At 46.8% G+C, this 16,031-nt stretch overlaps 1 protein-coding gene across 1 annotated transcript; it reads left to right on the top strand.

The window, feature by feature from the left end:
- Positions 1-293: 293 nt before the first annotated feature.
- On the top strand, positions 294-11,819 carry CD40LG (CD40 ligand). The gene is made up of 5 exons (XM_036083588.2): positions 294-567; positions 2,411-2,542; positions 6,379-6,433; positions 8,241-8,303; positions 10,985-11,819. The coding sequence occupies exons 1-5, from the start codon at positions 412-414 to the stop codon at positions 11,359-11,361; spliced, it is 783 nt and encodes a 260-aa protein (XP_035939481.1). The 5' UTR covers positions 294-411; the 3' UTR covers positions 11,362-11,819.
- Positions 11,820-16,031: the final 4,212 nt, after the last annotated feature.

The following is a 16,031-nucleotide window of genomic DNA, read 5'->3' as shown; positions in this document are numbered from 1 at the left end:
TGAAATTGAAATAAGTCTGTTGCTGGTGGACACATTTGTCACTTTCCTTGAAACTGGTGAACCCAGGAAACTAGCAATAGGAAAATATCGCCATTCTCTGTTAAGAAGTCTATGACATTTCAAGGCAAGAATGAATGTATGGAAGAAGAGACTTGTTTCTTCTTTACTAACAAAAGGGAAAGCCTGGAAGTGAATGATATGGGTATAATTAAAAAAAAAAAAAGCAAAACCTTTACGTAACTTTTTTTTTTGCTGGGAGAGAAGACTACGAAGCACATTTTCCAGGAAGTGTGGGCTGCAACGATTGTGTGCTCTTAACTAATCCTGAGTAAGGTGGCCACTTTGACAGTGTTCTCATGCTGCCTCTGCCACCTTCTCGGTCTGAAGATAGCATTTCAACTCTAACACAGCATGATCGAAACATATAGCCAAACCGCTCCCCGATCTGTGGCCACCGGACCACCCGTCAGTATGAAAATTTTTATGTATTTACTTACTGTTTTTCTCATCACCCAGATGATTGGGTCAGCACTCTTTGCCGTGTATCTTCACAGAAGATTGGACAAGGTAAGCTGAACCAGGAGCCCTTGTTAACTCAAGTTGGGGGTCCTCACTGATTTGCGGGTTGATTGGTTTTAGGTCTACCCAGATGATGGACAGTGGTGGGAGTTCACATAGCCAAAATGGTCTCGTGGCATAATGCTTGTCATCTAGTTAGTAAGGTCTCCTGCTCTGGTCTTGGGTCGAGAGCTCGGGCTCTGGAGTCAGACTGCCTCGGTTCCAATCTTGACTCTGCCCCCTATTAGCTCTGCGATCCTGGGCAAGTTATTTTATATTTCTGTGCCTCAGCTTCCACATCTGAGAAACGGGGAAGATAATAGTACCCACCTCGTAGATTAAATGAATTTAGCCTCATAGCAAGATTAGAGCGGAGCCCTGCGCAAAGTGAGCACTAGGTGGGCATTAGCTATAATTCTTTGCTAAAGTTTTGTTTAAGAAGTAAACTTGTTTTTCTGATGGAGACGCCTTTTTTTTTTAACTGCTAACTAGAGAAGAAGAGTATGAATTTGATCTGGAACTTCCTAGTGTTTCAGATGAGCACAGACACGGATAAGTCCGGAATTTGCAGTCTTAGAGTGAAAGCGGCATTCTCTCTATAACTCTTCAAACACTGATTGTAGTTGCAAGCTGCTCAGTTTCCCTCTGAGATGTTTTACATTCTCAAGTGGCTGGACTTACAGGAACAAAACGTAGAGTAATTTAAGAGGTAGTTTTGCATCCTTAGGACAAAATACCTGTTGGGATTTATCTTGTTTCAGTGTGTTTACCCATTTCCACTGAGGGGCATTATTGGCTGTAACTGACAGAACATCAATCATATATGAAAAGGAGAAATTTGATGAATTATCTGGCTGTTCCTATAAGTCTGGACGTGGGGATTGTGGCTGTACAACATCTGGAGACTGCATTTTCTCAGGGATGTTTGAATGCCCTCTATTGGGATCCCATCCTAGAATTAACGCCATGAAGTTTTTCATCAGGATAAGGAGGGGCAGTGATGGTTGGGGCAATTCACTGGGTTACTCTGATTTTAGTTGAGTAAAGAGCAGGGTTCTGGGTCTGGTTGTTTGTTTGTGTTTGGCCTGGACCCAAGCCTAGCCTCTACGGGGGGACGCGGCAACCACATCTACCAAAGCATTGAGGTGTATTCTTAATGACAGTGGAAGCCACTGGCTAGGTGGATCTTGTTTTGAATTTAAAAATTTCATTTTAAAACAAGAAAATGGTCCAGAATCAGTTGATTATACAAGTGAATTCCATACACTTAATTATTCTAAGACATTGGAAAATAAAATCTCTCTCGTTAACTTTGGGAATGAAAGATGGTTTCCTTAAAAATGCAAATGTTTTCCACAAATACTAAAGTTAAAAAGAGAGAGATGTAATTAGAACTCTAGTTAATTGACACACATTGCAAATTAACTTCTTTTTATAACACACTGCAGCACCAACTAAAATGAAGTGGGCAAATGAGCTCAGTGGAAAACGATTTTAGACTCTGGGTTCACAATGACCGATCACTACAGAGCAATGACGAGTATGATCATTCTCGAATATTGCTGCTATAACACATGGGCAAAATGTACACTTTGTAATGAAATTTTATTAGAATAGCTGTGATTTCTACCTAGAGTTTCGGGTAATAGGACATTTTAATTGCTGGCTTTTGTCAATTTTTTAATGGCTGATACCAAATAATGATAATCCGGTATAATAACTTTTATTCCCCATTTATATCTGCAAAATCCTCCTCCTGTTACTGATGCCATGGAAGTGATTGCAGGGACAGACATAAGTAGCCGCCTTCTCCAGAATTATGTTTCTCATGTCCATGTTATTTCACAAATAGATAGAAGATGAAAGGAATCTTTACGAAGATTTTGTGTTCATGAAAACGTTACAGAAATGCAACAAAGGAGAGGGGTCCTTGTCCTTACTGAACTGTGAGGAAATTAAAAGCCGGTTTGAAGCCTTTCTCAAGGTAAGGAGCTCAGTTGTTGATGAAAGGGTCGTTGAAACGTTTTACTGCTTTTGCTAGGTCAGGAAATGAACGCTGACGATGTAGAAGTTCTGTAGACATAGGTACATATGTGTATACATATATACATGGCTATATGTATCCAATAAAAAAAAAGGAAAAATGAAACCAAAATCCCATGTGAAAGGGAAAGGGAAATTGGAAGTGTGCACATTCATAGGAATGTTCTTGAGAGGAACAAGAGAGCCTCTCTTGGGGATACTACACGCAGCTGCCCCTCTGAACATTATGAAACACACCGAGTTTGGCCCTTGGCATTTCCCTATCTTTCCATCCAAACCTTGCTGCCTTGTCACTGCGGACCCATGGTCCGGTCCCCATTTCCCAGGGGAGCGAGAATCACTGGCCGGCCACAGGGTACGGGCCTGCCCTTACTGAGGGTAGTAGGGACTTCTGAAGGCTGGGGCTCTCACACACAAATGAACGCTTCTCTCGTGACAGAATTTCAGGTGCCATGAAAGCGAGATCTTTCCCTTTTATTGTGGGGAAAGGGGGATGGACTTTCTCGGTGCCACTCAAATCAGACCCCACAGAACACCACTTGCTCATGAAGCCAGTCCACTGTAGGGCCGGCCAAGCCCTGAGGTGGACAGAGGCCCCAGCGAGGAGTCACTGCAGTCTCTGGGGCCTGGAATAGGTACTGCAAACAAGAAGTCTTAGAGTGCTTACTGAGGATGCACTTACAACATGAATTCCATCATCACGGACAAGGAGTCTAGAAGCTCTTTCTCCTGAAGCAGAACATCAGTCTTTCTGCTTGTTTCCCCTCTCAGAACACTGAGCAGAATACCCTTGGCCCTCAGCTCACTTTGGGGTCATGAATAGGAGGCGGGGTGGGGGGGCGGGTAATCTGGATAAACCAACAGCAGTTAGTTCTCGCATATAAATAATGTTATCATTTAACCTGGGAGTAAAGGGCTTAAGATCTTATTTCTGAGCTTATTCCCGTCCTCCTACGGTAAAGACGCTAACAGCCTAGTCCTGTGTCACCTACAAGAGTCAGAGTGCAGCCCAAATCTGCTGCTGGCTTTTGCATTCTTTACACTCATCTAGGTTCTAGATGAAGACTCCTCTTCATTGGCCAAGCTTGGAAATGAGTTGAGCTTCTCTGGTTGTCCGAGGATTCTGGCCAGTACTCTAGGGTATTGGGAGGTGTTGCAAATTTAAATGTGCAGAAAGTCACTTCCAGAACTACAGTTATTAATCTAAATATTTATTGGATATTTAATGTCCTTGGCCATGTGACCTCGGGCAAATGGCCTCATGTCCCCGGGCCTGTTTTCTCATCTATAAATGAGAGGGCTGAGGTTATCTGCCCTGACGTTGTGTGATTATATGATCAGTCTTGCAGCGAGAGTGCTGCTGGTTTTCCCCCTCCTCTCTCTTTCTTACTGAGAGTCTTACTGTTCAACGGCCAATTTCTAATGGCTTTATTTCAGGTCAGATACGTAAAACTTCCCAAATCAGCTACCCAGGAGAGGAGCAAGGGAAACTGGCGGGCTTGGCCTCTCTGCTTATGCTTGCACGAAAAAAGTGACAGCTCCAAATTTCCATATTCTAGAAAGGCAGACCTTCTCAGGCCTGTCAACCAGGGCTCCTGACGTAAGGCAGAGGAAGCCCCTCGCTTCTACTGCCACAGGGGCGGGATCCTAGTCAGTGCCATGTGTCACAGAGTCCTCCGGCTTCTCAGTCCTGCCCTGAAGACTGACCCTCTTTCCAATATCCATTCTCCTAAATTTCTCATTCTAAACAATATTTTGGACGACTTTTTTTTTTTTTTTTTAATCCGGCCGGCCGCCTGCAGAGTAACCCCAAATTGGATTTTCATCTTCTCAGTGAGTGTTAGCAGGGCTTTCTTTCTGGGCTTCACGGTCTGCCTGGGCCAGGACAACCAAAGGCTTGAATGTGGGGGTTCCAAATCATAGGACTTGAAGGGGTCTTAGAAGTCACCGGTCCAATGATCAACCCAGGACTTCAGTCTTCTCCCCACAGCCCCTACCGAGTGGTCACCACACTCTGTTGGGACAGCTCTAGTGACGAGTAACTCATTAGCTCCTGAGGCAGGTAGTACCAAGCTGTCACTTTGAGGGGAAGATGGAATTTGGGGCTTATGCTCGGGTAAGTGCAGGCAGCGTCTTGAAGAGTGTAATGTCACGGTAAAATCACGCCACCCCGCTAGACTGGTCAGTTCCAGGGTCGTCTGTCCCCCTCCCCCGGGGCCTGAGATGTCTTTGATGGGGGTCAAAGCATTTCCTTTTCAAGGTAAAGGTCAACCTGTCCATACCTGCCGCATAGACTTCCCAGTAAGAGAGAAATCACTAATCTGAGACTTTTCTGAAAGTCAACTTTGAAAAGTCCTTCAGTCGAGGTGGGGAGTGAAGGAAGGGGAGAAAAAAAGGGCTCTGGGGAGTGTGGCTGAGGGAAAGTTCACAGAAAGGCAAGGCTGGGCACATAAAAGACAAACTTTGCTGACTTCACGTTTTCATCTTGGCCAAACCCTGACACCAGTGCAACCACGTAGTCTAAAAGTATCTCAACCTCGATCATCACACTCCATTTTTGAGAAGACACTAAATACTCATTTGTTTACTGGCTGTCTCACAAACATTTTCCTGTCGCCGCACTTTCTCAGCTCAAGTGGAAACTTGAAGGCCTGTGGCCCCTGTGAGCTGTTTGAGGCGCAGGCTCCCCAGTAGGGCTCCCTGACTTTCACCCTCACATCTGGCAACCGAGCTGAGCCTACCGGGGACGCTCAACAGTCCCGACACTAATTCCTTTTGGGGAAGGAAGGAAAGGAAGGGCCCTGTAGGAAACGGCGTCCAGTAATGGGAAGGCGCTCAAGACTTTGGTTATCAGAGGGGAAAATACTACTGTGCTCCGCACTTGTATTTAGAGCCCAGAGTGACGGCGTGAGCTAAGCTGGCCTCTGAACGTCATCTCAGAGTTTCTGCTCTTGGCTCCAGCCTCAGACTCTTGGGTGACCTCGCACCAGCCTGCTAAGCCCTCGAGGCCTTGTATTCAGTCTCTTTAAAATGGCAGCCGTAGCCCTGATTCCCTTCCTGCTTGTGTTGATGGCCATGCCCGTGACCTTCCCCAGTTGCTAAGTGAAAAGAAACCACTTAAGAAGTGTTGCATTTGCCTTTGAACACCAGCATCATTGGGAGATTACCTGGGTTTCCTATATGCTGATTATTCTAAATATATACAGGCTCCACAACGCGACCAACTGCAAGAGAATCTCCTCATCCCCTCGACAGGGACAAGACAATAAAAAATGCCTGAGGGTCTCTTCGTAGTCTGGAATTTCTTCCCAAGGTCAAACGTACTATTACCTTTTCCTAAGAGATTTCAGACCAATTTTATTCTAATAGATACACGCCTTGCTTTATGTTTAATAATATTCTATATACCAGTTCCCAAGGTAGAAACGTCTCCCCATTCAGCATTATTTGTCAATACCCGTCAAAGGCAGGGAGACTGGGGTCATAGGAAGGGTCAGCGTCACAGCCTCTGGTCTGGAGAGAGCACTGCAGTGGAGATAATAGGGCCCCGATCCTGCCTCCAGGCTCACCCCTGGGCTTTCTGGGCTGTCAGCTCATCTGTCAGAGCCACGGGCTCCCAATCGCTATGATGGAATTAATGACAGGATCTAAGTCCATGTGATAATCCTCACCAGGAAGAGGCAATAGAGTCATGACAGATGCCAAATGAATGATACCTCTAAAACCCCACACCAGATTTCCTGTCAAAATGACCTTTTGCACTGATCCTTATTTTAGGAGATAATGCTAAACAAAGAAGTGAAGAAAGAAGAAAGCGTTGCGATGCAAAAAGGTAGGTTGCTCTTTATCAGTTTTTGTGAATACTTAAAACCTAAAAGGAAGTTTTAGGCTGATCACACTGAACAACCCAGTTGTTAGAATTAGGGAACTCTTAGCCCTGGAAATAAAACAGGACTACAATGGCCAAATGGACACCTTCTCTAACACCTGTGATTTGGGAAGGCTTTGTATGTGCACATGTATGGGCAAGGCTGTGTTCCTTTGACGCTGACCATTCCAAGGATGAAGAAATGCCACTGTTTTCAATATCTTCATCAAAGCAACCATACAGCCTGGTGCCACCCACAGAGGATAAGATGACAAGAAAGTCATCGCTGGCATTCATCGCTCGGTGATAATAGCTTTGGGTGGGGAACCTTGGCCAGTGGAGTGTCTCCGATCGAGGAATGATTCTGTGTGACAACATTCCATCCTTTGCCCTGTTCTCCACGTCAGAACACCTCCAACATCTCAGGGTTGGAAGGGATCTTGACTGGAAGGAAGGGTTCTCAAACGCAGCGTCACCCACAGAGCACGGATCTCTTTCACAACCATCTGGCCTCTGATCCAACACGCCTAGGCACCTTCTAGCTCATTCATCATCCTGGTCCAACTTTGAATGGCTCTAGTAATTATAATAAGATTACTGTACTACTCAGAGAGAAGTCTGTCCTCCTCTGGAGTTGAAATTTGTTCCTATAATCTCCACTCACTGGACCCAGTTCTGCTCTTTGGGGCCATACTAAGCAAAGTAGAATTCTTCTAGACAGCAGCTGTCCAGATGTTGAAAACAGCAATCATGGCCCCCCAGCCTTTTCTTCTCCAAGCTAAACCTCCCCACTGTCTTCTACTGTTCCTCCCATGACCCTTTCCGGGGCTTCTCCTTTCCCTGTTCCTCCTGGAATTTAGCACCCCAAACACAGTAATAATGCCTGGAGTGAGCGAGCAGCTGAGCATGGGAGAGATGGAGTGTTGGCAGGCGAGTGTCACTCACAACGTCAGTGAAAACGATGCTATGGCTTATTAATACATAAAAGAAATATATCCATACAGAGATACAGAGACTATTTTCTGAGGCAAAGAGAGTCCTCAGAGCTTGCTTTAACTGTTGCTCTGGATGCAATGGGCCATCTGATCTCCATGAAGTTTTCGTCTTCAGAATGACTGTAAGATGTGTTGAGTGGTACCATGTTGTCTGTGACTTACAGTGAAATTTGAGGAAATGGGGCACGTGGGTGTTGCAGTCTTCAGGAAAAGGATCAACAACACAACTGGTTAGCTAGGTCATGCAATTTGATTCAATATTTATAGGGCACCTACGAAGTGTCTGACAGCAGGCTCATTCTTGGAAAAAAAAAAAAACAACAAACTTCCACACAGTCTCCGCACATGGGATATCGGCACATCTAATTAAAGAGCAAGGTTTTTGCATGAGGTACAATAGTTTGGCCAGCTAAGTGTGCAGACACCCCCTTGGGGCCCAGTGAGGTTCCCAATGGCCAGGAGCTGTTTCTAACAGCAAGATTCAAAATACGTTTCGCCAAGACCAAGAGTTTTAGCCTGCGTCAATCTAGGTAAAGTGGAGTCAGGTACTGAACGACCATTAGAAGAATGGGATCAATGCAAAGAGCCAATTCAGTTGTTCAGATTCTAGAAACCAGCTTTCCCCTGTGACAGGGATTTCGGACTGTTGTACTCTTCCTTTTGTGTAACCTACTTACGCCCTGTCTCTATGACATAGCTATAGGACTAGACCAGATAGTTCTGTGGGCAGTATGGTATTGCGTTGGCCTGACAGTTGGCTTTTGGTTTCATTTCAGGTGATCAGGACCCTCAAATTGCAGCCCACGTCATAAGTGAGGCCAGTACTAACACAGTGTCCGGTAAGTCCAAAGCCTCCGAGCCGGTCACCTGGGCGGGAAGGCTGGGATTCGCAAGCAGGACAGCCTAATGACCAGGCAGGCTCCTCTCTTCCTCTGGGGCCCAATTTACCAACCCACCCATACACCTCTCATATGCTCTCCTTTGTCTTCCAAGTGAGCTCAGATGCACAGATGGGACTTGAAGGGACAAAAGGAGGTGGGAAGCAATCCCGATGTTCTCATTATGTTCTTGCTCAATGGCCGATTCTAAATGATGAATTGCTGGGTAGAGGGACCATTATTCTGAGAACATAGAAGAGATGGCAGGTAGTGACCTCCTGGCTGGGAGCATCCCTCATGCTAACCCCTCTTCGCTGTGTGTAAATGGGCCTCAGGGGGTACTTCCTGCCATCTGTCAATCCCTGTATGATTAACCCCAGCCTCACGGGGGCCAACCTCAGGGAAATTAAAGGTAAAATCATTCTGCAAAGATCAATAGGTGCCAGGACGTTAGATTTTCCAATGAAGTAACAGCAGACGACATACTGTAATCTTTTCAACTCTGAATAAGTTTATTTCCATATACGTTCTGCCATCATTCTAGCTCTTAGATCTTTTTTCCCAAACCCGTACCTTGGTGCTGGAGAACGTGTCGCATCTGATAAATGGATGGAAACATGCCCGCGAGCACGAAACCCCCTGCTAGATAAATGCAGTCTGAGGGCATCAGAGCAGTCTTGGAAAAATTTAGCACAGTGTTCCAGAAAGGAGTTCTAAACAGTGCGTGTGTGTGTGTGTCTGTGTGTGTGAGTGAAACACACATACAATGAGAGAGATAGACAGAGACAGAGACAAAGAGAGAGAAGAGGAGATACCACTTCATCTCTGAGGCGGCTTGGGCTTCTCAGTGGGCGTAACACATACATGGTTATCACGGATCATGATACGGAAGGAAGAGCACTGGATAGGAAGTTTTTGAACTGAGATTCTAGAACCATGACTACCACTTGCTAGGTGACCTTGGGCGAGTCCCTTTACTGCCGTGTCCCGCCTCACTTACTTCACAGGGTGACCCTCAGCCTCAAATCAGCTGATGTGGAAGAAGGTCATACTGTCATGTGCTAGACAAATGTAAGGTGCCGTTACTCAGCTTCCTTTACTATAGTTTAGATGTCAGAAGAGTCGCAGAAAGCCCTTCATTAATACCAGTTATTCCTACCATATTTAATAATCCTGCCAGGTAGCCATTCTCAGAAAATACACTTATGGGAGAACATCCCAGCTGTGGTGGCTTGTCCGGGGTGGCGGTCCACATGACACTTGCACACCCGGATTGCATGACCTCAACAGAGACACCACTTAGAAGAGTAGCTTCCCGCTGGTCTTTGCCCACCGGCGCAGAAATCCTTGCCCTTGGGATAGATTTCATGGCCTCAGATTCTGCCAAAGAGTCCAAGATTGATATGGTCCCAGCATATTTCGGTCCGCCTCACAGGAGGTCCGCAGGGGATCAGGTGTGAAGACAACAACATCCCTCACCACCCCCCAGTCCTAACCCCCCCACTCCTCCCTGGTCATGCTGCCACAAGCTTGACCTGCACCCCACAGCAAGGACAAAGATTAGGTAAGGACTTACAGAGATAATCCTAGTGGACTGAAAGAGAACCTGCCCTTGGCTTCTCAAATGGCCTGAAAGTGAAAACATCATAAGGAAGTGTCATTTCTGGAGTGGTCCGGAGGGCCAAGACATGTCAGACATTTCGGGATGCCTTTCCTGTTACTAGAGGATGCATCTTAACAGCTTGAATCTCACACCCTGATAGATCGCCAAATAGGAATTTTTAAAAAGGGCTCAAGGAAGCAAATGATCGATACTTTCACTTCTCCCCAACCCCCACGCCCGGCAGTCTAGCTGGCTGTGGGAGCTGAGATTTGAAATCGGGTGCACACACTACTTTGAACCCACTCAACATCTCCACCGAGAAAATGGCACACTGTTGGTGGGTACTCAGGTTTAGCCACAAGAACACAGGTACTTTCAAGTTGGTGGCGCCCACTACAATGGAAGATCAAAACACACAGTGAAATGACAGGTTCATTTTCATACTTCCTTGCCTAATTTTAGTCCTTGCTGTGGGAGGCAGGTCGGGTTTGCGACAGCATGCGCAGGTAGGAAGAAATGGGGTCTTTCTTTTTGTCAGCTGAGGCTGAGCTACATAGACTGGCAAGTCTTTGACTTTGTAAGATCCAAGGAAGGCGAGATAGCAGTGTTCGTATCAGCAAGGATTTTGTCCGAATGTCTTATAAGTGTGCATAGTTTATTTAGGCCATGGAATTTTGAAATCACTCACACTTGAAGTTCAAGGGCAAATTGGCTCTAGACGCTCTAAAGGAAGAAGGAAACTCACTGTGCCCGGTTGCTGTATTTAATCTTCAAAACAAGTCTCTGAGAGACTCTGTAATACTAGCCCCGTGTCACAGATGAGAAACTAAAAGCTCAGGGCGATTGAGGGTCTTGGCGCGAGCTTGACTAAAGTCTGGATTGGAACCCAGCTCCATCCGACTGTGAAGCCCCTGCCGATCGGTCAGCCCCCAGCTATCACGTGTATATGAAGCTGGTATCGAACCTTAGACTCTCTGTTCTGGAGGAATGGGAGCCATGCATGCCTCACCTCACCACGAACTCCCCCTCTCCATTACAGTTCTCCAGTGGGCCCCGAAAGGATACTACACCATAAGCAGCAACCTGGTAACCCTCGAAAATGGGAAAGAGCTGGCCGTGAAAAGACAAGGACTCTATTACATCTATGCCCAAGTCACCTTCTGTTCCAATCGGGAAACTTCGAGTCAAGCTCCGTTTATAGCTAGCCTCTGCCTGAATTCCCCGAGCGGATCCAAGAGAGTCTTACTCAGGGCTGCAAACACCCGCAGCTCCTCCAAACCTTGCGGGCAACAATCCATCCACTTGGGAGGAGTATTTGAATTGCATCCAGGTGCTTCGGTGTTCGTCAACGTGACTGATCCAAGCCAAGTGAGCCACGGGACGGGCTTCACGTCTTTCGGCTTACTCAAACTCTGAACAGTGGCCCCTCGCAGGCTGCGGCTGAGCTCATGCTGGTGGTCTTCGTAATACAGCAAAGCAGTTAAGACCACCCCCTGTTGAACTGCCTATTTATAACCCTAGGATCCTCCTCGTGGAGAACTATTTATTGTACACCCCCAGGCATGTAGGGCTGCGGGCATCCAGAGAGTCCCATGAAAAGACGAGACCATTATGCGCAGATGGAATTGTGAGTAAACGGCAGATCATTAGTCAAGTTTCATTTCGTTTCTTTGCATGCAGTGTCTTTCCGTGGATAATGTATTTGATTTCCCAGCGAAGACGCCGAAGGGCGACGGGGAGCCTCAGCCCTGGGTCCCCGCGGCCCTGATGGAGGGGGCAGGCTCTAGAAAGTCTGATGCAGCGGAGAACTGAAAAACCCTGACCCCACCAGCCACCCTGACTCTCATCCTCTCCCTCCCCCGCCCCCCCGCCCCCCAGACACACACAGTCAGGCTGTTGCTAATCGGTTATCTTATTTCAACCCTGTCGCGTCTCCGGCACTGTAGGCGGGAGGGGAGAGCAGAGGCGGAAGCTCTGAGGCTGCCCACTCCTCCTCCCGAAATGACTGTATTTAAAGGAAATCTCTCGTATCTACCTGCAGTCTCCCTTGTTTCCAGAGTGAACTTGTGATGATCTTGTTATTTATTTTTTGAATAATAAAGTGCCCTTAATGTTATTGTTGTCATCTAGCACCTACAGCCCTCGGCCAGGTTGGGGGGGGGAAGGGTGGAGGAGGGATTGTTCGGAAGGGTTCTTCCCAACCTTGGTGATGGGTTCATAAACTTGGTTCTCAAGCTTCTGGCACCACTAAAGATCTTGGCGACCGCACCCTGCCTGGCAGTCTCCGATAGGCTTTGATGGATTGACGTGAAGCTCGTTCGGTGAAAAGCAATCTGGGTCTTTATTTCCAGCCTGCTCTGGAAAGGCTGCAGGGGATGAAAAAGAGAGGTTTTGTTCTTGATTAATCACAGCTAAGCGAGGCTGGCGGGAGGGCCTTTAATGAGAAGTAGTTGCTGATCTTTTTCATAGCTGGCTAGGTGGTTCTACCTTGGGTGAGAGGCAATGGAGCTGGGACAAACTGGGGAGAAGTACTGGTCCCCCGTTCTTCCACCGAAGCCAACAGAGCTATTCTTGGTCACCTCCAAGAAACCCAGAGTGGCTTGTTCATTTTTATTGGTAGAGTTCGTTGCTTAAAGCGAACACCTAGGTTCAAGCAGGAAAATATTACTGTAGGAATAGGAAAGGGGAATGGGGGGGGGTCCACTCTGCCCACCGGCCCTGCTCTTTGGTCCTGTGGACCACACAGCCCCTCCCGGACTGAGTGACTTTGGAGATGTCCTAGCATGAGTTGCTAACACCAGGCTGAGATCATGCTAGCTGAACTTGCTTGGCTGCCTACCGTCTTCAACGAGAGAACTTTGGTATGAGCAGAGGTGACATTGCTTGATTCAGGGACTCCTGGATATGTCCTCAGTGCTGTCTTGTCCTCCGGAGCGAAGATCCTTCTACAGCAGAGATCCTTCTACAGCCTTGTCCTCTGCACGGGACACTTGAAGGAAGTGGGGCAGCGGCATGGCAGCAAGGAGACATTGGTCATGAGATTCTCATAGGTATGGGGCTCCCTTAGGAGGGTCAGGACCCCAGGTCCAGCTGAGAAGAGGGCCTGGCCCAGTCCACAGAGAAGAGACAATCCACGGGTCATGATTTTCCCTCCCTCACGGTACCTGAGTGCCCACTTTGGGGGACAGTTGTACTTGCCCAGCTCGCCCGGGTGAGACATGGGGGCGGGGGTGGGAAGAGGCATTACCCGTTTAGTAGGGTTCCTGCGAAGGGAATCCATGTCCAGCCTGGACAAAACTTTTATAGTCTTCGTATACTCACATGCTCTGATTTAAACATCGCCCTTGCACTTCACCCTACCTTCTTCTTTGGACATCATATCTCCCAATTATCTCTGCCTCTGGCAACCAAGTTGCTAACGATATCTGTTATCAGAAGGAATGCTATAGATACAAAAACTACATGTTCTAGTCTATTTCTTCTGCTCACATGCTTCCTACTGCTTACTAAAAGACACCTCCCAGAGCTCCCATCCAGAACGTTCCCCTGCATGTCAGCCTCGCCTAGCCAACTGCCTTCAACCTCTTAGACTACTTCCTCATGAGGTCGCCTTGTCCTTTCTAAGAACTCCAGTCCCATCCTTTACCCTCGTATCTTCCTGTCCTACACGCTCACAGTGGGCTGTCTCCTCAACCCCGCCAGCTCATGGGTTCAACCACCACCTTCATGCCTTTAGTCCTGACCTGACTCCTGCAGTTAGTCCCCTCAAGCCCAGTGCATCCAAATGGAACTCCTAATCTTTCCCCCAACACAATGGGGTCCACTTTGCCAGTGAATGGCAGCCTCATCTGCCCTGCTTCCCAAGCCAGGAACCTGGCTTGACTTCTCACTGTCCTCACTCCCATGTGCAATCCTCCCAGCATAAATACATCACCCCTATTTCTTAAATAGTCTTTAAATTAATCTACTTCTTTCTATCTCTGCTGCCACTATCCTAGTCCCACTCCCGTTCATCTCTCTCCCAGAATACAACAACAGCCTCCTAGCCTCCCTGCCTCTACCATTGCTCCCTCTCATTCATTCTCCATGCACCACCAAAGTGAATTCTTAAATGAAAGTCTGATTTGGGGCGCCTGGGTGGCTCAGTCGGTTGGGCATCTGCCTTCAGCTCAGGTCATGATCCTGGGGTCCTAGGATCGAGCCCTGAGTCAGGCTTCTTGCTCAGTGGGGAGCCTGCTTCTCCCTCTCCTTCTACCCCTCCCCCTGTACTCTCTCTCTCTCTCACTTGCTCTCGCTCTATCTCAAATAAATAAAATCTTTAAAAAAATAAATAAAAGTCTGATTTTTCCACTCCCCTGCTTCATCATCTCCTGCAAATACCTCTCTCAGTGTCTTAAGTTCCAACCCTCAGTTCCGCTAAGCAAGGCTACACGTACTCTCCTGCCTTGGGACCCAGGCATGCTGTTTGCTTGGAACCCCCATCCCCCTCCCCACTGCACCCTGCATTGAGCTTCATGGCACTTACCAAAGTTGAGGTTTTTCCTACTATGCTGTGAGCTTTTTGAGAATCAAGACCTTGTCCCGTTCACCTGCTCATGGTGACTCCAGTGTCTGCCACAGCGCCTGGCATAGAATTGGCCCTTGATTCATCGTATGAAGAAAAAAATGAATGAATAAGTGCCCCTGCTTGTAACTTGGTTAAGTAGTTCATGAAATAATTCTGGGTGTTGGATAAAGCATAAATTTGCAATACTGTAAAAATATTTTATGTCCACAACATGTATATGATAAAACTGTACTCAAGGAGCACAGAATGACTGTGAATTATACTGTAGATAAAAATAAATAATCTCTTTTTCTGGGGCGCCTGGCCAGCTCGGTCGGTGGAGCATGTGATGTTTGAGCTCAGGGTCCTGAGTTCGAGCCCCACGTTGGGTGTGGAGATAAAAATAAAATCTTTAAAAAATAAATCATCTATTTTCACTATATGGTTCATGATAGTTTGCAAAACAGTACATGAAGTTGGTCCAAACTTCACTTGAATATTTTCAAAGTTGTTCTAATAAATGATGGGGACTTGAGTACCTATAATATTCTGATCATAAGTTATCTAATATCATCCCATTTTTATAAACATGTTACTTTTACATTCCATCTAAGGGTTGGCAGGAAGGGAATGCTTGAAATGACCAATGATTTTTATTTCCAGGTAAAGAGAAAATGAACAAAGTACGAAATATTACTATCACTCTTACTTGGTGGGAAGCAAATGTCTAAACGATGCAAACAGTGTGCCCTAGCAAGCTGTGGGTACAGGGCACCCCAGTTAAAGGAAAACAACACATAGACTCCCGGGATCCAGGAGGGAACGCATTTCACGCTGAATTTGACTATTTCCACAGGGCCTGATGCCACTGTGTTGGAGGCCACGCTGACGTAGGCCTTTAAAGCAGTCTGAAGTAAGAGACGCAGAAACCTGGAACATGAAGCTAAGTAGGATTTTTTTCTCTCTCTCTGAAACACATTTCCAGTTAAAAAAACAAAACCAGGGATGCCTGGATGGCTCAGTCAGTTAAGCATCCGACTCTTGATCTCGGCTCAGGTCTTGATCTTGGGATCGTGAGTTCAGGCCCCGCATTAGGCTCCATGCTGGGCATGGCCTAATTTTTAAATAAGTAAGTAAGTAAATAAATAAACAAAAACGTTTTTTAAAAACTGCAGAAAGGGGCGCCTGGGTGGCTCAGTCGGTTAAGCATCTGCCTTCGGCTCAGGTCATGATCCCAGAGTCCAGGGATCGAGTCCCGTGTTGGGTTCCCTGCTCAGCAGGAAGCCTGCTTCTCCCGCTCCTTCTGCCTATCTCTCTCTCTCACCCGCTCTCTCTCTCTGTGTCAAATAAATAAATAAAATCTTTAAAAAATAAATAAAACCCTCAGAAATAGTCATTGTAGTGTAGTGGTTGCATCTGGAGTCAGAAAGACACCGTCCTAATCCAGGCTCCGCTATTTTACCACCTTTATAACCATGGCAAGTCATTTCTCCTCCTCTGGGCCTCAGGGTCCTTGCCTGGAAAGCAAGATTTGTGAGGG

Source organism: Halichoerus grypus, chromosome X, assembly GCF_964656455.1.
Source record: "Halichoerus grypus chromosome X, mHalGry1.hap1.1, whole genome shotgun sequence".
Taxonomy (NCBI): domain Eukaryota; kingdom Metazoa; phylum Chordata; class Mammalia; order Carnivora; family Phocidae; genus Halichoerus; species Halichoerus grypus.
The sequence above is the reverse complement of the archived record's forward strand: the minus strand, read 5'-3'. Positions and strand labels throughout refer to the sequence as shown.

What these genes read in the sequence shown, in the direction of transcription:
- CD40LG (XM_036083588.2), top strand. Translation starts at nt 412, where the DNA reads ATGATCGAAACATATAGCCAAACCGCTCCCCGATCTGTGGCCACCGGA. An exon ending in TTCACAGAAGATTGGACAAG is followed by an intron (nt 568 to 2,410) that starts GTAAGCTGAACC and finishes TTTCACAAATAG; the next exon opens with ATAGAAGATGAAAGGAATCT. An exon ending in AAGCGTTGCGATGCAAAAAG is followed by an intron (nt 6,434 to 8,240) that starts GTAGGTTGCTCT and finishes GTTTCATTTCAG; the next exon opens with GTGATCAGGACCCTCAAATT.